This window comes from Borostomias antarcticus (genome assembly GCF_949987555.1).
Source record: "Borostomias antarcticus genome assembly, chromosome: 29".
NCBI classification, from domain to species: Eukaryota; Metazoa; Chordata; class Actinopteri; order Stomiiformes; family Stomiidae; genus Borostomias; species Borostomias antarcticus.
Window position 1 is genome coordinate 2,604,898 of NC_140262.1, and position 24,989 is coordinate 2,629,886.

Sequence of the window (24,989 nt, forward strand, 5' to 3'; positions counted from 1 at the left end):
GCCTGATTTCGACTGGTGTGTATGTGTGCATGTATGTGTGCAGGCATGCGCGCGCGCGTGTGTGAGCGTGCGCGTGCGTGCGTGTGTACGGTACGGATGGATGCGGCAGGCTACGTAGCCGGCCGCGGTGATTCATGATCACGCTGACGTCCCTTGCGCCTTTCTCCATAAACATTTAATGAGTCTTGGAGCTTGGATCTGAACAGGAGACATATCTGATACCAGCTTTAAAGCAAATAATGTTTCAAGGACTTCTCTCTCCCGGCGCCATTAGGGAAAACATTACTTCCTCATTACCGACCCAATTCCTTTGTTTTCATTATATATTTATGTATCTGTCTTTTAACCTTCCCTCAGCCCTCCTGTTCCTGCTCTCTCTCTCTCTTTCTAACTCTCTCTCTCTCTTTCTCTCTCTCTCTCATTTTCTACTTCCTTGCTCTCTTTTCTTCATCTGTCTATCTCTCCTCATTCTCTCTCTCTCTCTCTCTCTCTCTCTCTCTCTCACACACACACACACACACACACACACACACACACACACACCCTCCTCCCCTGCCACACAGTTGGTCAGTGTTTCTCTCTATAAGGCGGTGTGGAATGTGGCAAGCGTGGTCAGTTTACCCTTCCACCATAATGAAACACATGTTGACAGACGGTGTCACGTTTAAAGACGTTATTCTGCGGCCCGCTTATGAGCCTTGCAGCAGAACTGTCCCCAAACCGTCACCGGATATTACTGCCATCATATTAATTTCATCTTTACTGGATGTATTTTCTAACTTTAATCCCATGATCAGCGTCTGCCGTTGAAAATGAAACAGATCTGCAGTTGCACTCTGGCGCGAAGCTATTTCCTGGTGTAGCAGCTCTATTTCGTCTTTGTTATTTTCAGCTTTGACATTATGCAAATGAAGGCACTGCCCTTTAAATAAACAGAAGCCAACCTGTTGTGAATAATGTCGTTGTGCATTGGCACAAAGTCACAGTTTCCGTGGACATTCATGCAAGCAACGGAAATGGCCTTTTTGGAGAATAATGTCTATGAGATCATGTTTACTGAAGCCGTATGTGTTGTTGACAGAAATCATTTTTAGAGATAAACCAGAAACTGGGTTGAACGATTTCTCAGACCGCCACTTTGGTTAGATACATTCATTTAGAAGTGCTTCTTTAAACAACAGTCATGTTTTTTTTCTGCTTGACATAACTTGTGGTTTGTATTTGAAGTTAAGTTAGACATGAAGTTAGACGGCCTTCTCTTTCTCACGTGCATTATGAAAGCCTGAATGTTTGCATATTCCCCCTCGTCCCTTTTATTATGTAACCTGCCTAAACAGCGCTGCGAGTTTTCTTCTTAAGGCTTCCTTGTGCGTTTTAAATCAATTTAATCCTTAGAAGAGGATTATGTTCTCCTCTGGTTTCGACAATAGCCAATAAACAGAACAAAACAAACAAGCTGAGTGCGTGTGAGTGAGTGGGGGGTGGGGGGGTGGGTGACATGCTGCTCACAGCTCACATGAATATTTTTAGATTCAGATTAGGCCTATTATGAATCTGTTTTTCTTCTCTTTTAGCCGGGTAGGGGAAGGGTGGGTGCGTGTGTGTGTGTGTGTGTGTGTGCGCATGAGTGTACGGGGTGGTGGGGGCGGTGGTACAGTCAAAAACCAAAACAGCACCCTTGTTCACCTTGGGGTGAGATGGAGACAGGGGGAAGACTAGGGAGCAGAAGGGGGGAGGAGCAGTAAGCTTGAGGAGTGTGTGTGTGTGTGTGTGTGTGTGTGTGTGTGTGTGTGTGTGTGTGAGGGGTCAGAGGGTGGGTTTCTATTAGCAGAGCTCCCTCCTGCGCTGGGTTGAAAGCCCTTGGCGCGGTCGCCGTGGTGACGAGGATGTTCCATAACGAGCAACGGTGACACTCGGCTGAGTTCCTGAGCCAGTCATGTGTTCGCCCATGCGTCCAGGACACCGACCGTGTAGAAGTCGCTATGCGCTAAAAGCCAATTTGACGAAATAGTAAAAGCTTTGAATTTAATATCAATGTCCATACAAGGTGTCCTGCACACACTTTTGTATACCCCCCTAATTCAATCACTGCCCCTACGGGTGTTGGGTACTAAAACTTAAGAATAAGTGTTTCTAATAACACCTTAGGATGGCTGCTTTGCTTATTAACTAACGCATTATGATGACGTCCACTGCTGGACTCTCGTTGATGAGCTTGTGAGAACCACTCCATGACAGTGTGACACACAGATGATGAAGAGGCTCTCAATGAAAAAATCCATCAGGGACTGGAGGAGTGTGTCTCTTCCTTTGACCTTATTTGGAGTCAGGGGAAATGCTATTGGTCGGTGATTTATGTATCCACTTGAGGATCATGGGAAATGGAGTGTGAAGGTCTGGTGTCAGAGGGGGGGTCGATGGCTTCTCTTTCGCGTTGGATTTCACTTCTTGTTTCCACGACCCTGTTAAAGGACCGTTTCAGTCAAAATTTAGATTCCCCGTGTGTATTTTATATACGAAATCATATCTCAAGCAAGTACAAGTGGGCGAAATTAGATCCACGTGGTTCCATGATGATGCCGTAATCATGATACTCACACATAAATCAAATCTCCCTCTAGTCGTCTACCTCCAGATGGTATAGAATGTTTAAATGTTTTGACCTCAGAGTTCCGCTCAGCGGCAGAATACAAGCGCTTAGTATTCTAGAACATGCCCGGTTAGTGTTCTAGAATGGACCTGTCCTATTATGAATGGGCTTTAAATGACTCCTGGATTGGGGCTCATGCTGTGTCCAACAGCAGTCTCTGGTGGGTTGGCGGTGTTGATATATTGCCAATGCTCAGACCATATGTCCCATACACACACACACACACACACACACACACACACACACACACACACACACACACACACACACACACACACACACAGCGGTGTTCCAGGTACTACAGTTCCCTGCAGATGTTCCCTTAGTGTATCTATCTACAGTATCTATCCATATTCATTTCTGCTACAGTAGCTACATAGTGCAGCAGAGGACATCTCCCTACGCCATCTGAATAACATTACCCCGCTAGCCAGAGATAGAGCATTGCTCTGAGGAACATTTATTCCTCACTTCTTGCACCAAAAAAGCAACAACACAATCTCTTCAAAGTTATTTTGTGGTATCGGTGCTGTAGGCTATACTTGCAAGTCTTATCTTACTGCTGTTCTTGGAAAACAATATTGCTTCTAAAAACACAACCAGACAGGCAGAGAGACAGACAGGCAGAGCAACAGACAGGCAGAGCAACAGACATGCAGTGAGACAGACAGGCAGAGCAACAGACAGGCAGAGCAACAGAAATGCAGTGATACAGACAGGCAGAGAGACAGACAGGCAGAGAGAGAGACGGGCAGAGCAACAGACAGGCAGAGAGACAGACAGGAAGAGAGACAGACATGCAGTGAGACAGACAGGCAGATAGACAGACAGGCAGAGAGACAGACAGGCAGAGAGAGAGACAGACAGAGAGACAGACAGACAGAGAGAGAGACAGACAGGCAGAGCAACAGACATGCAGAGAGACAGACAGGCAGAGAGACAGACTGGCAGAGCAACAGACAGGCAGAGAGACAGACAGGCAGAGAGACAGACAGACAGACAGACAGACAGACAGACAGACAGACAGACAGACAGACAGACAGACAGAGAGGCAGGCAGAAACAATCCTTTTAAACGTAACATTTCCCACCCTATTTCTCTCACATTTGAAAAACACAGCAACTTAGCAAACCACTGAAGCATGCATTGTATGAGAGGTGACATGGCCTCTTGTCTGTCCGTCCTATTAGTCATCTAAATGCCCAGATTTGCTAGTTAAAGTCTTTGTTTTCTCTCCTCGGAGCATATTACTGCGCTGGTACCACCGTTTGTCTCTGCATGCCACGCTGACATATCAATGACCCAGGGGACCAATGAGCTGCGTGTTGTGTTTCAACATAATTAACTACCATTACCAGGAGTGGCTGGAGCTTGGAAATTAAAAAAAAAAAAAAAAAGATTAGAGGGGTATTTTGTGTGCTAGAAGAAACGGGATAATAATCACGCTGTGTTTGGTTAAAAAACAAGCCTTCTGTTTGTTTTATACTGTATGTGTTTCATATTTATTATGACGACAGGGGAAGTGAAGGGTTGGGGGGTGGGGGGGGTTCACTAGAGCCCCTGTTAGACTAAGCTCTGGGGGTTGGTGCAGCATAGCACACTATCATTCATGCAGAAATAATAGAAACCACCATTTTGAAGAGTGCAGGGGATGGATGCTGTCTTACTAATAGCTCTTAAGTTGTGCTAAGCAATTCGTTTCCGGGCCTGTGACTCGTGAATCCTTACAGGCGGCTAATGGCTAATGTCCCTGCTAAAATTTGGACTTGGATTCATGTATCAATAATAGAGTGTCAACTGCTTCTCAAAGGGTCGTTGGAACATGAGGAAGGAATAACGAACCAGACTGCTTGTTGTAAAACAGAGAGTCCCACTCAGGCTGAGTTTATGTGGATATTAGACGGTCGTTCTGCATTCAGCTGCTCTGGTGTTCAGTAAACTATTGTTGCGACTGAAGAGTTTGGTTAGTTAGTTACTGTAGTCGGTTAGTTGATTGGTTAGTAGGTTAGTTCAGTCCATGTGACCTGTGTGTCAGCGTCTTGTCTTGTCTTGACTATTCCTGTGATTACAAACCTCGGAATGGCCTACAGTGGGGTAGAGCTGTTGAACTGTTGGAGCAAGAGAACAAGGATCCTCAGATGAAATATATATTGTGTTCCCAGAACACCCTGGCAGGCCTGTATGTGTGTCATATGCTCAGGAGTTGAGCAAGGAGGAGGAAATACACAAGGGTCGGTTTAACGGAGCGTTATTATTCACTGATAATCAACCGGATGAAAAATGTTGATCCTTTCACAACATTTACTGGCACTAAGCCAGTAGAAATGGCCTTGTGTTATTCTTCTGTGGTCGTTTCCTTAAGGTGACTGTGCTATTGTAAGCTATCACTTCCTTATCTGGGTCAAGTGATTATGAAATGCATGCCCTGCTCGGCTGATAAAAACACAAGCCTAACAGTTTTGGTTGCCCTGTCAAACTGTTCTTTTCTCTGTCTATTCCCTGAGAGGGGCCTTGCACCATTATTTCCCCCTGATAATGGAGCTTCCTGCTAGAACAATCTTTACCCTGACAGCACCGAGCTCTGTTATTGTACAATAACGGTATTACTGGTCCTTAAGATAGGTTTATCTAGCCTGATGCTCTCAGGCCATGAGTGTAGGGAGAGGAGGCTATTCTTAAGTAGTTAAATATTGATATTCAGTGCCAATAAGGTGAGCCTGGCGATGTACTATTGCTGACAAGGTTTACCCTTCAAAATATTATTGTACCAAAGTGGCATGTTCCTCAAGCACAGAACAGAAGAGTAGTTGAGAGAGAGAGAGAGAGAGAGAGAGAGAGAGAGACAGAGAGACATATAGAGAAAGAGAGAGAGAGAGAGAGAGAGAGAGAGAGAGAGAGAGAGAGAGAGAGAGAGAGAGAGATGAGAGAAATGCGATATATATTTGTACTTAACCAGCATGGCCCCATGTTCCTGTTGTTGTAGGTATTGTAATTAAAGATATGCAAATCAAATTATACTAGGCTTGTGTTGGTGGTGTGTGTTTGTGTGTTGGTTTAATGAATCACATAGTTGTGTGGACGTGTTCAGTGAAGCCTGTCTTGTAATTTGATGTTGAAATTACTATGTACTAATACTCACGGAATGCTAGATGTACTGTAAGCAATTCCCTATAATATTGAGTCTTCCTGGAAATGCTAAGTGCCCCCCCCCTTCTCTCTCTCTCTCTCTCTCTCTCTCTCTCTCTCTCTCTCTCTCTCTCTCTTTCTCTTTCTCTCTCTGTCACACTCTCTCCCAGTAGGTTTATTGGTCTTTGTTCTCTGCTTACCTGGCATTGATTGTGATTCTTAGTTATAGTACAGTATGAAGTTTGATCCTACGTGATGATGTACAGTAATGATAGTGCTGGTGCTGTCTCTGGCAATCCCTGTTATCTTACGTGTAGGTCGAGAACTAACTCAGTATAAGTCTCTATTCATAAATATGTATGATATTCATATAGATAAATTATGCAAATAGCCTGTCCCTGTTGGCTAATGGGGACAGGCTGTCCCTGTGTATCTGATTTGCCTCAAAGATGAATGGCATATGTCAGAGCCAATAAAAACAGTCGTTCCTCAAGGGGGCTGTCCCTTAGTGATTAAACTTTGCTGACCTTTTTAGGGAGAGAGAGAGAGAGAGAGAGAGAGATAATTGCTGATTCAGACTGTCGGCAATGACATGCAAATGAGCTCATTATACTGTAAGTGGCTGAGGTGTCAAAAGTGTGAGGAATCAGAAGCTACTAAACTGATTGGCTGAGGTCGCAAGGATGGGAGGGTCCAGCTGAAGGTGTAGTGGTGGATTGGTGGAGAGCACTCTCAAGTGCTTTGGCTTTGTAGAGATGTGTCCATTAGAATCTGCACTTACCGAGAACCTGATAATGATAAATGTGGCTTGGCCCAGTCTTACATGAATTAATCCATTTAAATTAGCCTTAGATCAATGAGGTTAAATTGCCCATGGAAAGCCCTTACTTACAGCACGCTGCAATAACAATGCACAAATCATCCTGTCAGTGCATACGATATCTTTCACCGCTGTAGCTAGCAGGTTCATAAAGTAAGCAGTGCATTCCTGCAACTTCAACGGCGTGGCGCCAGATTCTCCTTAGTAGAGACAGGATCTCAGCTTTACTTCTGAGCAAAGTCATATAGGAGCGACAGAGACATGCAGACAGAGAGAGAGAGAGAGAGAGAGAGAGAGAGATGAGACAGAGACACTCCATAGGGGAATACCGTATTCCCCTACAACATCAAACACATAGTCGACAGAGTGAGATTAGGCTCTTTATCCCTCTGGGGGCTCTAGACAGACTATTACATTATGTGCTGTCGGCTATCATCTTAGCGGCTATGTTTATCTTGTTTTTTTCCTAGTCTGTGTTAAGGAGGTGTTATTATGCTGCCTGTGTGTGTGTTTGTGATTGGTGCAGAGCCCCTGGCGGATCTGCTCACTGATCTGGCCTATAGCAGGGCGGTTCTCTGACTTGTATAAAGTTTAATGTACATGAAGTACATGCCCACGTGTCATTGGCTGCCCGTTGTGAGGGGACCCCGTTAAAAAGGGTCTTTTCTGGTCTGTTTGATGGTGATGATGACTGCTTGACCACCGCACGCATGTACAGTAGACGCACGCGCATATTCTCCGTCCATCTATCATAGAGACAGACAGCTCAAAGTGGCGGCATGTAAAGAAAGCAGCTCCTAACCATGATGGATTCCTGCACTGTCAAGAAGGCGTCGTACATTTTGGTATTTCTCATTTTTAGTTCTCAAATAACTCACTGCAACCGCTAGCACGTGCCCGCCGTGACGGCGCTCTGATGACTCTGACACCTGTCTGTCTGCACGTGCTCACCGCCGACCGCCACCGCCTCTGTCTCCTGGCCCCTCCCTCTATCTTCTCTCCCGTGCCTGACGGACGAACGAATAAACGCGACCTCACGGGGTGATTGCACTTGCACCCGGGGTGGAGGGTGGGAGTAGGTGGGGTTTGTTGGGGAGGGGGGGGGGGGGGGGGGGGCAGGTTGTACTTATCCCCGTTGCATCAGCAGTTCTCATGCAAATGTATTTCCATGCAGGCTATTTCTTTCTACAGTATCTCCGTCCTTGGAGAACCACGCAAATTATTTTGATGAATTTACCCCAATGTAGCCTGGTTACATCCTCCTGCATGGATTATTATCACAGCCCCTCCCCTGCTGCTACACCCCCCCCCCCCCCCCCCCCCCCCCACCCCACTCTATGAAATATTCATGTGCTTTCTTTTTTAAGCACATCGCTCTTGAACGTGACACTGTTTATGATGTGAATACATATTCATGTTTTGTTGTGTGTTGTTTGTGTTTTTAGTCATGCCGTTTAATCAGTGATTTGATCTTATTATGGGATGGGAACGTTAACATTGCATTGCCATTCGTTTCTTGTCTTTGGCATCGGTGCCGGAGGCCATCGGTAACAACATGCAGGCTGGCACACAGCTTGCTATATCGCTTATACAGCAAAAAAAGAGATGATTTGATCTGTCTGAGCACAGAAGAGAAACAAGAACAAGTAAAAATGTATTTTTCCATATTTCTCCATCAAAGTTTGAATGCACTTGACTTACATTATGTATAGCTACCATATGAGGTCATCGCTTTATTATTAGTTGTACTGCCTCATTTTGACACTAGAGGGCGCATGGCTGTTAGTGAGCAGACCCCATCCAACATGATGCCTATAAATAATTCACCACATTCCTTCTGCAAGCCTACATTTATTCTCAGGCATTATATTTTAAATAACAGCTACCCTATTTACAAGAGTGTTAAATTACAAGGGATAAACATGTTTTTGCTTTTACTCTGCAGTGAGTGGGAGGGAGAGAGGGAGGGAGGAGGTAGGGGTAAACTAGGACACTGAGGCATGTCTTTTTATGTTAGGTAATGATCAAATGACAGTTAGTCATGAGTTAATAATGTCAGTTGACTAAAATAAGCCGCTCTCTTTGCTACGTTAACCAGATCTGCTGTGGAGGAGAAAGAACAAAGGGATGAATAAAGGAGTGTTCATAATTGGATTTGTCATTTCTTTTTTCTCCTCCTCAACAAGTACCTCTCAGTTCTGCTAGTTATTGACCCTGTGTTGTTTTTCCACTTTCTCTGCTGTTCTCCACCGTCTAGCATTTTAGTTTGAGCGCTGAGGGAAATATTATTCAGTCGCAAACAGTAGCGGGACTGAAAATGGCGTCCTTCACACATTTGAGCTCTTCTCTGTCTCTGAGGAACAGGAGAGATCGTGAGGGGGGCCTCTCTCAGACATATGTACAGTATTGCAGTGGGCAGATGCACCTGTGTGTCACCTGCTGCAAGTGCGATTGATGGGAGAATATCAAGGTATGAGGCATGAATAAGTCATGGGAGGTTCTCCCCTGGAGGACTGGCCGTGCAGTGTGTGTGTGTGTGTGTGTGTGTGTGTGTGTGTGTGTCTCGGCTGACACAGCAGTCTCGTCTCTGGGAACACAGAGGCCGGAGTGAGTGACATAACACTCGACAGCTGAGCAGAAAAAGCAGGTGCTGTACTGTACTTGTGTGTGTGTGTGCTGTACTGTACTTGTGTGTGTGTGTGTGCTGTACTGTACTTGTGTGTGTGTGTCTGTACTTACTGCAGCCTCAAGTGATGCGCTTTTGTCCTGAATTAGCATCTGACCTTCATGTCTCCACGTCATCTGCACACTCATGCTGCATAACCCCCCTCACTACACACACACACACACACACACACACACACAGATAACTCACAGAGGTATCATTAAGTGAGGGTGACAGTATCCTTTATTCATTGTGTGTGTTTTTGTTAATTCTGCACACCGCACTGCCATCTGCCGTAATGCCGTATGGCCCTGTGTTCAATCACAAAGAGAGAAGGAAGGAGAGAGGGATGGAGGGGGAGAGAGAGGAAGAGGGAAGGAAGGAGAGAGGGATGGAGGGGGAGAGAGAGGAAGAGGAAAGGAAGGAGAGAGGGATGGAGGGGGAGAGAGAGGAAGAGGGAAGGAAGGAGAGAGGGATGGAGGGGGAGAGAGAGGAAGAGGGGAGGAAGGAGAGAGGGATGGAGGGGGAGAGAGAGGAAGAGGGAAGGAAGGAGAGAGGGATGGAGGGGGAGAGAGAGGAAGAGGGAAGGAAGGAGAGAGGGACGGAGGGGGAGAGAGAGGAAGAGGGAAGGAAAGAGAGAGGGATGGAGGGGGAGAGAGAGGAAGAGGGAAAGAAGGAGAGAGGGATGGAGGGGGAGAGAGAGGAAGAGGGAAGGAAGGAGAGAGGGACGGAGGGGGAGAGAGAGGAAGAGGGAAAGAAGGAGAGAGGGATGGAGGGGGAGAGAGAGGAAGAGGGAAGGAAGGAGAGAGGGATGGAGGGGGAGAGAGAGGAAGAGGGAAGGAAGGAGAGAGGGATGGAGGGGGAGAGAGAGGAAGAGGGAAGGAAGGAGAGAGGGATGGAGGGGGAGAGAGAGGAAGAGGGAAAGAAGGAGAGAGGGATGGAGGGGGAGAGAGAGGAAGAGAGAAAAAAGGAGAGAGGGATTGAGGGAGAGAGAGAGGAAGAGGGAAAGAAGGAGAGAGGGATGGAGGGGGAGAGAGAGGAAGAGGGAAGGAAGGAGAGAGGGACGGAGGGGGAGAGAGAGGAAGAGGGAAGGAAGGAGAGAGGCACGGAGGTGTAGGGAGATTCATGTCCGCCTGTCTCTCGTGCAGATGGTGTGGTGTGTGCGTGTGTGAAAGGTGGACAGATCTAAAGTGGCGGAGTCATCCCTCTCTCCGCTTCACCTCATCCATATGAATCATCCCTCTCGTGCGCTAAACAGAACGGTGTGTAGTCCGTACGTCCGCGCTGTCCATTAAACATCCACACCGCTCGCTGACAGCGTCCGGAGCGCCCGCGCTCAGCAGCTGAGTTACAGCGCAGCGCAGTACGACAGCCAGGAGCCAGCTGTGATCAGGCTGATTACAGGGAGCGAGGTCGGTCGGTGTCCATTTTCATTTCGTTTCTCAAACATCTGGAATTGATTTAGAGGGAAAAAGGGGACAATTGGATCTCGTAATTGGATGTTTAATGTATTTTTGAAGGTATAGATGAATTCACACCGTGCCACACTGACTATAATGTTGTAGGCACCTCTGCAAAAAAAATAAGAAAAGGTCTTGTGATGTTTGATCCTGTTGTCAGTGACACGCCTGCTTAACATGAACCCTGGTTGGTAGCGCTAGATGGTTTCACAGGATCCAACGATTTACATCAGATGGCGACATTGTCAACCTCGAACCCCATAATAATCAATCAACCTCTCTCTGTGTCCGGCTCCTCCACCGCGCACAGATAGAGGGGACAGTATAATTGTGTGACATGTGTTCAGCGGTCATATTCATTACTGGGTGGACAGAATAATGTGGACAAATGGACGTTAATGAAACAGGCAAACTGCGACCAACCGTTGTGAGAGATGAGAGCAGCATCGCTTAGCTGCATTCTAAATGAACATGTGAGAGAGAGAGAGGCACTGATCATAGCTAGATTGGTATGCTAGTTATCATACCACTGGAGGGACAGATGGGGAGAGAGAGAGAGAGAGAGAGAGAGAGAGAGAGTGATGGAAGGGCGTCTACAAAAGAAAGATAAGCTGTAAAGTCCTGCATAATAATCTAATAAGAATCGTAGTACATTCACATTTCAGTGACTGAAGGGACACATTTATCTGAAGGGACTTCCAATTATGAGCTAGACTTGGGTACCGCCTTTACAGAGAGAGTCCCCTGCTATAGATGTCCACCAAGCTCTAGGAATGCATAGGATGACTAGATAATGTCTGTGAGATGTTACTGATATCAAAACGAGGTCGTGGCCTGTTTACAGTAACACAAGTGTGTCTGGCATTCTTTGTCACCAGTGATTGCGACTGTCGTTATTCCTAAGGTAATAAAAATGGATGGTTCATTTCGGCCGTGAAATAACAAGATGTGATTGGGGTGCATATTTGAGGTCTGGAGCGGTTGTGAGAAGGAGAGAGAGTGGGAAAGAGAGAGAGAGAGAGACAGAGAGAGAGCGGGAGCATGCTGTCTTTTTGAATCTGTTCCTTTTATTTCATTTGTTCCCCGGTGAGCCTGACATAGGCCGGGGCCAAACTGGCTGCCGATCTACCGAGGGGCTTCAAACAAACATCTCGTCTCAACGACAACACCGCCGCAGGAATGCTGAACTGATTATCCGATATGGCGGCGCAAGGCGACCACGAGCAGTTTGGGCTGGTAGACCGCTCAATAAAGTCACGGCGAGGCTCGTAGCTAACGTAGGCTAGGCCCCACCTCTCCTCAAAAGAGCCCAAAGTGATTTTGTTCTGAGAGGCTTTGAAAGTACAGTAACACCCGGCAGTATGTCAAGGTGAGACCACTGTGGGTGTGGGTGGGAGGCAATCCAAAATAAGGTTGCTTTTAAAAGCCCGAAAGCCTGTAATGTTGGTTAGCAGTGAGCTAAGCAAAGCATATTACTTAATGGCAGAGAAAACGAAAAGGGGAGGGGGGGGGTGAAAGTGAGAAAGACAGAGAGAGAGAGAGAGAGAGAGAGTTGTAGGTCACGTTTCTGGGAGCCATTGCGGGTTGTTTTTTTTTCTCAGTAAGAGCCAAGGGTTTTCTCCCCCCTGTCTTTGTTCTCTGGGCTGGCACTGCGGAACAGTGACACAGTTCTGCTATCTCACGGGGCTGGCCAAACACCACTCCCCCTGGCTACTGGAGAGGGAGGGATGTGGGGGGGGGGGGGTAGCGAGACAGAAAGATAGAGAAAGATAGAGATGCGGTAGTAGTTGTAGTAACAGTAGTACTAGTAGTAGTTGTAGTAACAGTAGTACTAGTAGTAGTACTGCAGCAGTGATGTGTTGGCAGAGCCGCATGATGCTGGACTGCGCTGAGCAGCTGTCCTGTCCTCTTCCTGGACTGCCCAAAACGACTCTCTCCACTGCCAAGAAACCTTCTTTTAGGCTCCGCTCCTCGGGGGTGTATTCAGAGCTCGGGACTCAGGACTGGGCACGGGCTATCCAAACACCCCTGGACCCTGATCACATGACCCACTCAAATACGCCATAGGAAACATGACAGAACCTCTAATTCAGGAACCACAGCGGGTCAAATGTTCTCTATTTCTCCTGTTTGTTTTTTTTCTCTCTTTTTCCCTCCCTCTCGTCAGTCTTTCTTTCCTTTCAGTCTTTCCTTTTTGTCTCTCGCCTGCAATTTCACACCAGGATTTGATATGGCGCAGCGTGTGGACAGATGTTCTTAGCATAGCATGTGACTCTGCTACAGACTCCTTTTTTTCCCTTCAAGTACATCGTTTGTGTGTGTGTGTGTGTGTGTGTGTGTGTGTGTGTGTGTGTGTGTTTTTGTTCTACTTTTTTTGGCGCCTACTGTAAACGCGGTATTGAAGCTCAGCCCTGCTTCTTTGAAACGGCTTTTTATAAGAATGGAAAGTATGCTTTCAGTGAGTGGGAGACTCTGTAATGACAACACTAGAACAGAGGGTTAATGCACCTCAGTAATAATGACTAAGACATTACTCACGGCTCTGGAATCCACATCACTGGTGGAGGGATATATATACTGTATGGGAACTGAGAGTGAACTCTTGAGAGAGAACATTCATCTCCTCAGACAAAGACAAACAGCTATTTGAAAAGAGGAGAGTTTGTTTTGGGCTCCATAACATCCCTCTCGTTCGCCCCAGTCCTCGGGTCTCTCTCTGTGGTGCGTGTAAACGTTTTTGCTGCGCAGATACACAAAACAAATAACCCCTAGCTGTTGCCACGGTGACAAAACAGCCCACTTGTCTTTTTAAAATTTCTGCTCTGATTCAGTTTTTCAGCTACCTGTTTCTTTCTGCTGGTTTGAACGCACACAGATAAAGCTTGATATACAGATAGATAGATAGATAGATAGATAGATAGATAGATAGATAGATAGATAGATAGATAGATAGATAGATAGATAGATAGATAGATAGATAGATAGATAGATAGATAGATAGATAGATAGATAGATAGATAGATAGATAGATAGATAGATAGATAGATAGATAGATAGATAGATAGATAGATAGATAGATGGATGGATGGATGAATGGATGGATGGATAGATACAGTAGAAAGAAAGGTACTTTATTTATTCCTGAGGATAAATCATTGTTGCTATGTTATTGCAGTGTAGAGTGATGTGACGTATTGTGATTATAGTTAATCCTTCATTGTCAGTCCCATTGTAGTGTTGAGCAGGCGTTCCACCGCGAGAGGTCCTAGCCCTCAGCTAACGCTAACCCTCAGCATGAGGCAATCTCTCCACAGGGAGAGAGCAAACGTTGCTTTGGACTCACCTTGTTGGTTCTGCTGCATTGGCACTCCTTTTTTTAGTCAGTTAGCCTAATTTAGTATCTGACAGACTTTGTTAAGGCTACATCTGCATTGTCGCTTTGTCGCTTCTCTCTGCATTGTCGCTTCTCTCCATCCTGTCCCCTGTGATATCAGAAGGTAACCATTGATGTCACAGTTCATGTTTATCTAATGTTTGAGATCTCTTCGCGGAGAATTGGGACACAAAAGCCACCTCCCTACAGATAATCAATGGCCTACTTGTTTGATCAGATGCTAGAGGCTGTCATGTCTGACTGCTGATTGGGTAAATTGTTTCATGGTGGTACTCTATTGGTCGGACAAAGAGGTCTTTCTGCGTGACGGAGGGATGGGGGTGGTGGGGGGTGGGGGGGTGTAATCCGATCCCTTGTTGGTTCCACTCTCACAAAAACACATTCCAGTCCAGTTGGCAGGTAAACACTTTAATAAAGGAAGCTGGAGATCTTATCTGAGGCCTTGAAGGAGTATAACAATAGAACGGATTCTGAGGATAGGTTCCAACATGTACAGTACAGTGTTTCATGTTGTTGTATTGTTGTATAGTCAGATGGAGGCATAAAAAGGCAAAAGTCTTGTCTTTCTCATTGTTTATGATTTGTTTGTACAGCCCATAGGCGAAAGTTGGGTGAAAAACATGTCCCTCACACTATTGCTTGATCCGTGGAAATAATATCTGCATCGCAAGCTGAATCCGATCCGTTCTGACGCAAGGCACTTTTCATAACACCGATAATATTGTTGCCTTTTTCCTGGTGATATTCTATCTCGACCCTGCAAAGTGAGATTCAGTAACATTAGAGAACACAGAGAGAGAGAAGAAAAAACTTGTCAGGCAAGCAAGTTCATTGCAGTACCCAAAGCCTTAATCAGCAGTTTAACAGACAAATTCACTAATGAGGCTTCCTCTTCTCCTTCTCCCCCAGCTCCCAACCTGAAGGGGCGACCACGGAAGAAGAAGCCGTCTGTGTCCCAGCGACGGGACTACCTGGGACAGGGGCCACCAGCGGGCAAGGAGACAGGCACCTCAGAGGGCAAGGCCTCCGCCAAGGTACTACCCAAATGTGGTTAGCATGTTAGCATCCTTAAAGTCCTACTCTTATGACACTCTTAGTACAGTCCCTGGGACCCGGCTGGCCGATTGTAGCACTGCAACAACGACAGCACCTTTGAATATCAGCAGCCCTCATAGAGTGCCTAAGCGGAAGCAGGACCTCTGACCTCTGTCACTCTCTTGTCTCTCTGTCATGGCAGGTGAAGCTGGACGGTAAGACTGGAGGACCAGCCAAGTCCAGGCCCGGCAGCAGCACCAGCACCAGCAGCAGCAGCAGCGGTGGTACCGGCAGTAAGAGGGTGTCGTCCTCAGAGGAGAAAGCCCAGAACCAGGTGCCAGATGGGGGCTCGGGAGAGGAGTGTCGGGCTGAGGAGCAGGCCTTCCTGGTGGCTCTCTACAAATACATGAAGGAGAGGAAGACCCCCATCGAGAGGATCCCGTACCTGGGCTTCAAACAGAGTGGGTAGACCCCCCCCCCCTCGCAGCTGGCCTTCAAGTGCCCCATAGACTCTCCTTATAGATTCTCACTGTTACCCGGACAGTCTGTCTGTCTGTCTGTCTGTCTGTCTGTCTGTCTGTCTGTCTGTCTGTCTGCCTGCCTGCCTGTCGGTCTGTCTGTCTGTCTGTCTGTCTGTCTGTCTGTCTGTCTGTCTGTCTGTCTCCCTGTCTGTCTGTCTGTCTGTCTGTCTGTCTGTCTGTCTGTCTGTCTGTCCTGTTGGCTGGTAATCATCTCTGGTAGATAATTTCACTTGAGTGTACACCATGCTGACAGCTCCTGGAAAGTGGCTCAGCTTTCCAGAGAAAACAGAGACAAAGATCTTCCCCGTTATCTCTGGGACTGAGAGAGGGCCATTATCTTAACTCCTCTTTAAAAGGCTCCTACAGGATAAGTGGATACCTTAACCCTACTGGGAGAATTTGGTGTTCTTACAAAACTCTGTTCTCTTCTGCAGAGTAGTTAATTGGGTTGCAGAACTGAAGAGGGAGAGAGAGAGAGAGACAGAGGGAGAGAGAGAGAGGGAGAGAGAGAGAGAGAGAGAGAGAGAGAAAATGAGTTCCCCCCCCCCCATCTCAGATCTAATGTGATGTATCCAGCTGCTTGCACCTGTGCTGTGAATAAAGAAGTAGTTTAATTTCTCTAAACTCAAATTAAACTTGCCAGGACATAATACCCAGTCATCGAAATAAGTGCAAACAAAAATTACATTAAGCCAAGCCTTTTTCAAAATAAGCCCTCAGACATTAAATATGATATTTAGCTGTTTATGATCACTGAACGTATAATCACCGCAAACACTTTGATACTGTTTGTGGGTTTTAATATTGTTACTGTGCGATTATATACTGTGTAGGGTGCTACCTGTCTTTCCTTTCACACATGTAACTCTATATAGCATAGCTACTCAGGTAGCCAGGCAGTTCTGCAGTTTTATGGACAGAGGAATAATCACCCTGGGCCTCCCTGTTACTGTATGCACATTACCTAACACTCGAAAATAGAGCATGCGTTCTCCAATCTGACCTGAACAAACACTCTATCTATCTTTCATTCTCTCCTCCACTGCTAAACAAAGCAGGTCTTTCCAGTATGCAGTAAGAAGGTCAGAGGGGTGTGTGTGGGAAAAAGGACAAAGAATATGCTGCCTATTCAGGAGTTGCGTGGTTATCATCGTTGTGCGTGCGTGCGTGTGCGCGTGCGTGCTTTAACACTATGTTGCTCATTCATTACTCTGTGGGAGAAGATTTATTCTATTGAAATTATTGATTGCATTTCAAAAGGGACGTTTTCACATTGAAGTGTTACATCAATACCAATTGATGCGGCTAGCTATAAGTAGCCGTTGGCATTTATATTTCCACCCTCAACCCCCATAGTTAGTGACTGCTGTATTGTTGCTCACGCTGGTCTTCTTTATGGTGTTCAATGTGCTTCTTGTGCCACACAGTCAACCTGTGGACCATGTTTCAAGCGGCACAGAAGCTCGGAGGATATGAGTTGGTGAGTGTTCATGTAATCTTTGTGTGCGTGTGTGTGCGTGTGCGTGCATGTGTGTACAGTACTGTATGTGCGTCTGGCTACTGAGGATTCCTGAACGTTAAACAGCAAACACAGGTCGAATATGTTGGCGTCCATTGCTGTGAGGGTGTGTTCACTAAGCTGGGTTTAGCCATAACCTCAGGCAGCTCCACATTTGTCCAAACTGACACAGTTCTGTAAAACAAGTGGGAAAACATGTGAGGCTTTTAGTCAGGCAGGGGAAATTGGCTTGGCAGGTTCCAGCGCCCTGTCGGGAATGAAGGGAGTGGGATTGTCTGACACACCAGGGACAGAGTGAAAGGATTTGACCCACTGAAGTAAATAGAACTCATTGCCTTTTTGCCGTAGTTCACAGACGCGCCAGCGTCACGCCGGACCGGACGCCAGGCCGAGCGAAGCTAGCCAAGATTTTCAAAAACAGAGAAAGGGAAAACAGAAAACCCGCAACCTAGTATGAATCCCTCCTCACTTCCCTTCCGTTCCCTTGACGTGATCTCTGAGGTACAGTAGCGCTTCGGGTAGGTTAAAACAAGCGCTCCTCCGCACGGCTGTCACCCACCATCCAGTCATCTAATCAATGACTTCTCCAAGGACAGGAGGAAGGACATAAAACCATTCTTCCTCCCGTCCTTGGAAGAGTTGTTGATTTTGGAGTGAATGATCCTCAGAGGGTCCCGGGTGATTACCGCGTGAATGGAATTCCACGAGTCCGCGGGGGACAGGAAGTCGAGCGGTTTAGCACTTTAACGGCGTCGCCCACAGCATCAACAACAACGACAACACGTACGAGACACTTTGCACACCCAAGATAATCTGTGGCCGTCCCCAAGCTGCCACAAAGGACTCGTCGGTGCCAGATGACATCTGTAATAAGAATCAGTTTAAGCTCTGGGAGATGAGGTCACTGGAAATGTTGACGTCACCCATTGAGCTGATTAAAGAGCTGTTGGCCCCTGTGAGCTGGACAGGGCCTGACAGTGTTCTCAGGGTCCTGCCAAATACGGGCTTTTTTACAGTGAGGGGAAACATCTCTCCAACGATAGCAATATGAAAACAAACTGCCGTCAGGACAATGTTATGACTTCAGTGTTTTATAGAGCGCAGTTGGAGGAGAATGAGAGAATTCACGAATCTAATTCACATTTTGTCATAAACACGCTTGTGTTAACCAACACCAATTCCTAGAACAGATGTGGACTCTCCCTTCGCAAGTTCAATCTCCGCTACCATGGCATGACAACACAGTTACGGCTACCGCCTGCCCTTGTGGTGTTACAGTGGCGTTGATGGACGGTGATCGTCAACACTGACTTTCCTATCAACGTTCCGCACGAGGTTATATACATATGTATAGTTATTTTATTATTTAGATGATTTAGTGCGTTTATGATGTAACTGTTCGTACCGGCTCTGTTCTTCTTCTCTCTCTTCTTCTCTGTGGTGTTTATCGCACCGTAGGCCGCTGACTGTGATCTCGTCTGGCCTTGTGGTACATGTTGATCAAATGCAAATCTGTAGGCATTACAGAGCTCTCTAGCCATTTAATGGCTAGACGCTATTCAGCGCTGTGCTCTATCTCCGAACAAAGTGGCTGAATCATTTTAAATTAATTGAAAATACAGCCTGTTCCTACCCTTTAGTAGATTACTGCCCTCTCAGTGGGCGGCTAGAGAGCAGTGTGTGGAGAGAACACAGACAGACAGATCACCCCCTAGACCTTCATCAGTCCGTACCCAGATCACCCCCTAGACCTTCATCAGTCCTTACCCAGATCACCCCCTAGACCTTCATCAGTCCTTACCCAGATCACCCCCTAGACCTTCATCAGTCCGTACCCAGATCACCCCCTAGACCTTCATCAGTCCTTACCCAGATCACCCCCTAGACCTTCATCAGTCCTTACCCAGATCACCCCCTAGACCTTCATCAGTCCTTACCCAGATCACCCCCTAGTCCTTCATCAGTCCTTACCCAGATGTGTTCGGAAAGCTAAGGAAGGTAAACTCATTGTTACACAAAAACGCTAACATTGAACGATCCGAAGGTCCGGTATAAAACGGCAACTCTGCATATAAACAGTGATCTGATGTGCGGCGTACTGTACTGTAGCTAATGAATGAACAGCATGCATGCGAATTCACGCAAATAAACATTGGCGCATGAACATATGAGGCTAAGAATTTAATACCGGCATTATTGAATCCACAGCACACAGTATGATGTTAGTCATTATCTTTAGATACAGTATGAGTTCTCCCACTGTACATCACTCTCCCTGTCCTCTTCCCTCCCAGATTACTGCGCGCCGACAGTGGAAAAATGTTTATGATGAGTTGGGAGGAAACCCAGGAAGCACCAGCGCCGCTACCTGTACACGCAGACACTACGAGAGGTAGGACACACACACACACACACATGCGCGCGCACACACACACGCACACACACGCACGCACGCACACACGCAAGCGCACACACGCACACACACTTCGACACACGCACACACACTTAGACACACACACACGCACACACACACACACATGCACACACATACACGCACACACACACGCACACACACACACACACACACACACACACACGCACATACGTACACACACACACACATGCACACACATACAGTACGCGCACACACACACGCGCACACACACACATGCACGCACAGTATGGATTCAATATCATGTCATGGATCAGTGCATGCATTCAAAGATCCCTTGGCAAAATAAGGTATTTTATAATTATTTGAAAAACAATCCAAAGTGACCTTTGCATGTGTATGAGAGTGAGCGGGTGATAGGAGGGGGGAGAGAGAAAGAGAGAGTGTGTGTGTGTGTGTGTGTGTGTGTGTGTGTGTGCGCGTGTGTGCGTGCGTGTGTGTGTGTTCGCCTGTCTTTATTCAGCTGACCTACGTAGTCCGTAACTGCCGTACCCGTGCGTCGTACCGAAGTCCAATACAAACCGACAGTATTTTGGTGTAGCGAAATATAGGCGGCCAAAAGTGCACAGAAACACCCTTGATCAGAAGGCCTTGACTGTAGTGGAGCTGTGCTGCTGCATTCACTTGTGCAGCTGTGAGGAGGAATTGATTGAATTAATTTGCAGAGCAAATGAAGCCATTCTCCTCCTCGCTGGCCCTGGTTGAAAGAGCAGTGTAGCCAAGATGAGACGCTATTATACCGGACCGCTCCCCTGTCGTGTCTTCGGTTTCCAGTGGGCCTGTGACCATTGTGTGTGTGTGTGTGTGTGTGTGTGTGTGTGTGTGTGTGTGTGTGTATGTGCATGCGTCACTCAGCCTTTAGTTAGGATTTGTAATGAAGTGTCTTTTCATGAGACTGTTGAAGCAGAGCTGGCGGGCGTACAAACGCACACACACACACACACACACACACACACACACACACACACACACACACACACAGACTCCCTCAGACCGCAGAAGAGGGAATGTGGAGGTTTGGGTTTTTATGAGGGACCTCAGCTCCGTGAAACAAGCTCCCTGGGCCTTGATCATGGTCGCTACACCTCTTTCCTGTTTCACAGAAAGGGTAAACCAAACTATAAAAAGTTCTCTGTTAAGCGTTCGGTATTTGAAGAGGGGTTTAATCACCTGCCCTTTGGTTTTTTATGTGGAATCAGTCTTACCTAGTGGTCTCTTTAACAGACTTATAAACCTGAGCAGATAATCAGGCCAGCTAAAGGTGCATTCAGAAAGAGTCTTGTGATAAGGGCTAATCTTCAGACAATAGCTCAACCATAATATATTGCTTTTGAATGAGAAAACATAAATCATCATCTTTTAGATTATCAAGGCTTCATACCGCTCACAATAAATGGTTCCAAAATCAATGTTCAACATCCACTAAGATCCCAGCATCTCTCTGTGGACCATGATGAGTTCTATTCATTATCATCACTATGAATACACTTAGAGATTAACAAAAAAACACAGATTACAAATTAGGTCATAGAAGATGACATCAATAACCTTGAAGGGGGCTGCCGCATTACTTTCCTCCCTCTCTCCCTCCCTTCTTCTTTCTTCCCTCTCTCTCTCTCTCTCTCTCTCTCTCTCTCCCTTCCTTCTTCTATCTTCCCTCTCTCTCTCTTTCTCTCTCTCTCTCTCCCTCCCTTCTTCTATCTTCCCTCTCTCTCTCTCTTTCTCTCTCTCTCTCTCCCTCCCTTCCTTCTTCTATCTTCCCTCTCTCTCTCTCTCTCCCTCTCTCTCTCTCTCTCTCTCTCTCCCTCCCTTCCTTCTTCTATCTTCCCTCTCTCTCTCTCTCTCTCTCTCTCTCCCTCCCTCCCTTCTTCTATCTTCCCTCTCTCTCTCTCTCTCTCTCTCTCTCTCTCTCTCTCTCTCCCTCTCTCTCTCTCTCTCTCCCTCCCTCTCCCTCTACCTCCTCACCACGGTCTATAAAAACCTAGAAATCCACAACATCGACCTGTAACACACAGACACCGTAACCAGTACAGTACAAATCAGATACGGCTGCAAGCCTGTCAAATACAAATGCCAATGTTCCATTTCCAAGAGAAAGAGATGGAGGAAGGAGAAAAAAGGAACCATAAATTCCCACCCCGGCCTTTATTGATTTTTGTCTCTCTCTCCTCGGCGGGATGGATGAGTGCACGCTCTAAACTCCAACAGGCCACGGATGAGGGAACGCATCCCCAACCCCTGCTTGACTATGACAGCTTTTAATGCGGTGTTTTTTAAGTATATTTTAATGATGTGGCTGAGTGTGTACCTCTCCTCTGGGGGCCTGGCGTCAGCTGTTCACTCCCCCCCCCCCCCCCCCCCACCCCCCCCGTGAGATGAAAGACGTCGAGTACTGCAGGGACAAACACAAGAAGCGTAGCAGGCGGTTGTCTCTTTAATAAGACAAGTCATATCGTAACATTATTAATATTCCTCTCTGATCCCCTAGTTATCATATTAAATCCCCCTCTCTCAAATGCCATCTGATTATTGTTGGTGTTTAACGACCAGGGATCAGAGATGGCGAGTAATTCGTCTCTTTGTTCCGAACGATAAACGTTGGTTTTGATCAGCGTTGACGACGCAGAGAGACGTGAAGACGTGACATCGGGGGCCGTGTAGGAAGATGAGACAGCTGTAATTGGAATCGTTGATTGATCTAATGAGTTTATCCCGGCTAATTTGCATGTTGATTTACAATGCCTGTTTTGTCCCGTTACCACGGCAACGGGGCTTCTTAGAGAGGGGAACGGTGGGTAATGTAATAAATGAGTCACACACACACACACTTGTATCCTGATCTCGTCCAAATAATGATGCGACGTATTTAGGTTGATGCTGATAATGTTTGCTTGAGGCCTCCAGAGTATATATTGGATTTGCTAGTCATTACCAACCCATGTGTGTTCCTACTGTACCAACATGGTTACATCAATACTGTATGTTGAGTCTGTTGCTGTGGAGCCCTAGCAGATTATTCTACTAGCTAACGCATACATTAAAGATGGGGAACTGACCTGCGTCAAACATTAACGCAGGTTAGACTCTCTGACTCTCTCTGTGTTGCTAACCTCGGCCTCACATTCTGAACCCTGCTTGGTCTTCGGCCGCAGATCCGCAGGCTTTCTCGTTAGCCCCTGAGTTCTTTCTCCAGGGTCAATGTTAGCGTTAGCGTTAGCAGCGCTCTGTTATGAGTGTCCGTTCTCATCCACCAAGTCCTTCCTGCTTTACGGCCAGGGGTTGTCCAGGGGGAAAACCAGAACTCTGTTTATATTGAGATGCCAACAGAGAGAGAGAGAGAGAGAGAGAGAGAGAGAGAGTGAGAGAGAGAAGCACTTGGCGTGAAGGCCTAGCTCTTTAATTGAATGTATTTAAAATCATTACAGAGGAATTTGGACCTCATTTAGAGCAAATTAGAAAGCAGATTCCTCGTCCTAATAAAAAACTGTGAACTGCAGCAAGGAATCTCACAGAACCAACAAGGGGAACACAGCGAGCTCGTTATTATTATTATTATTCAGCAGTAATAATTCTACTCGGCCGTTAATGGATTTTCTTCCTGTGGAAAGAATGAGGTTATTTTGGAGTTGAAAGCCACAGTGTGACAGTGGGACCCGGCTTGTTATTCCCTTAAAGCAAAGCCCTTTACTGGGCCAAGGAGGGGTGGCTCAAGGGTCAACCGTCCAGGGGGGGTGAGCTTTATGGAGCCATGTCTTTTTTTTTTGTTGTTCTTCATATCCTTTTCTCCTTCTCTTCCTTTGCTCTCTCTCTCTTTATCCCCCCCCCCCCCAGTACAACCTCTCTCACTCTTTTTTTAGTAGCTCATATATCACATCAACATCCCTCAACTATTTTTAAGAGCTATTTTTCATATAACATTGGTGGTCTGTTTCGCAATTAGCGTTTGATGTTGAACTTTTCTCGTCAGTCCATGAGCATACTTATGGTGATTGGGGATGAGTGTGCTGCTAGGAATAGCTTTCTGAAACTAATTCCTGTAATGGCAATGTTTACTCCCCAGGCTGGGACTGTTCCTGCATGGGGAGCTCCCTCTAGTGGTGAGGATTTAGAAATGCAGTTAAATTGAACAAACACTGATTGTTTCATAATTCTGTCATAACTGTTATGTATAATAGGCCTACAGCTGATGAACGTTTTATAAAAGGTTGTCTTTATATGATATGATCAAACATCATATTGATATAAACAATGTTTTCCCCGGAAATAGCCCATCACGTTTTGTTAGTCTTCCTTCTTGAGTGGGATGTGTGAAGTAGGTTCTTCGGTTACTGTAGCAACTGTTAATAGAGTAAACATCCTTCCTCAAATGTGATCTTACCAGCTTATGTAATGATTATGTAAATGCACGCAGACTATTTCTGAGTTATCATTCCACTTCATAAAGGAGCATTCCGCCTTTCTTATAAAATCACATAATCAACAGTAACGTCTCACTAACAGCAACTATACTATAGAGCGTCTCGAACCATCAATGAAGAACCTGTGTACTTAATACTGTACCATAAATATTTATCTACTATCATTCACATTTGAGATATTAAGATTCACTCACTCACTCACTCACTCACTCACTCACTCAGGAGAGCAAGGGAGGGAGGCTACATTGACCTCTGGGCCGGTAGCTGCACCACAGAGCGGCACGGCTAGCTTAAAAGTAGCCCTGCACAGCGCAGCACATCGCAGCGCTGACCGCTTCAAAAGAGAGATTTCACAACGCTGCTCCACATATCCAGCAGGAGCTCAATGTTGATGCGGCCTCATAACTGCTAACCCTCCTTTTCTGCACTGCAACGGAAATCCATGTCCTCTTAATCATTTATGCTGATCCGCGTTTTGCAGTGAGGCTAGAGGAGTGCTCTTCGGGGGGGCATACATAGACATATACTGTATACAAGTGTGGCTTCATGCATAATGCACTTGTACTGTACATTTGGTTTGTCCTACTTGTGATGGAAAGAATACTGTTGTGATATTTCTCCTCTGGACCATACAGTATTTCTCCAGAAAAGACGAGGACGTGTTGTGTTTACTTAGCACAGCTCCAGATCGCTCAGGGTAATTACCGTATAGTTTTCTCGCTGTTTACCTACAAACCGCTGTTTCTCTCTGGCTTGTTGTTGGAGATGAGGGTTACATAACCCGAGAAACACCAGGTCAGGAATACAGCGTCTGGATGATATCCCTGCCTCGGCAGCGCTCCCAGAGGAAACACACACACACGCGCACGCACACACACACACACGCAATCCAATTTACCTTTGACTGTATTGGAGCTTGAATGTCTTCT

General features: G+C 46.4%; 1 protein-coding gene across 1 annotated transcript in view; it reads left to right on the forward strand.

Annotated features, from left to right (window-relative positions):
* Positions 1 to 24,989, forward strand: part of arid5b (AT-rich interaction domain 5B) — a gene marked incomplete at both ends in the record, with an annotated part of 71,400 nt that overhangs the window by 29,297 nt on the left and 17,114 nt on the right. The window contains 4 exons of the mRNA XM_084459849.1: positions 15,025 to 15,149; positions 15,353 to 15,611; positions 17,099 to 17,151; positions 19,485 to 19,582. Of these exons, the coding sequence (XP_084315975.1) occupies positions 15,025 to 15,149; positions 15,353 to 15,611; positions 17,099 to 17,151; positions 19,485 to 19,582 (535 nt within the window). The remainder of the gene's footprint in view (positions 1 to 15,024; positions 15,150 to 15,352; positions 15,612 to 17,098; positions 17,152 to 19,484; positions 19,583 to 24,989) is intronic.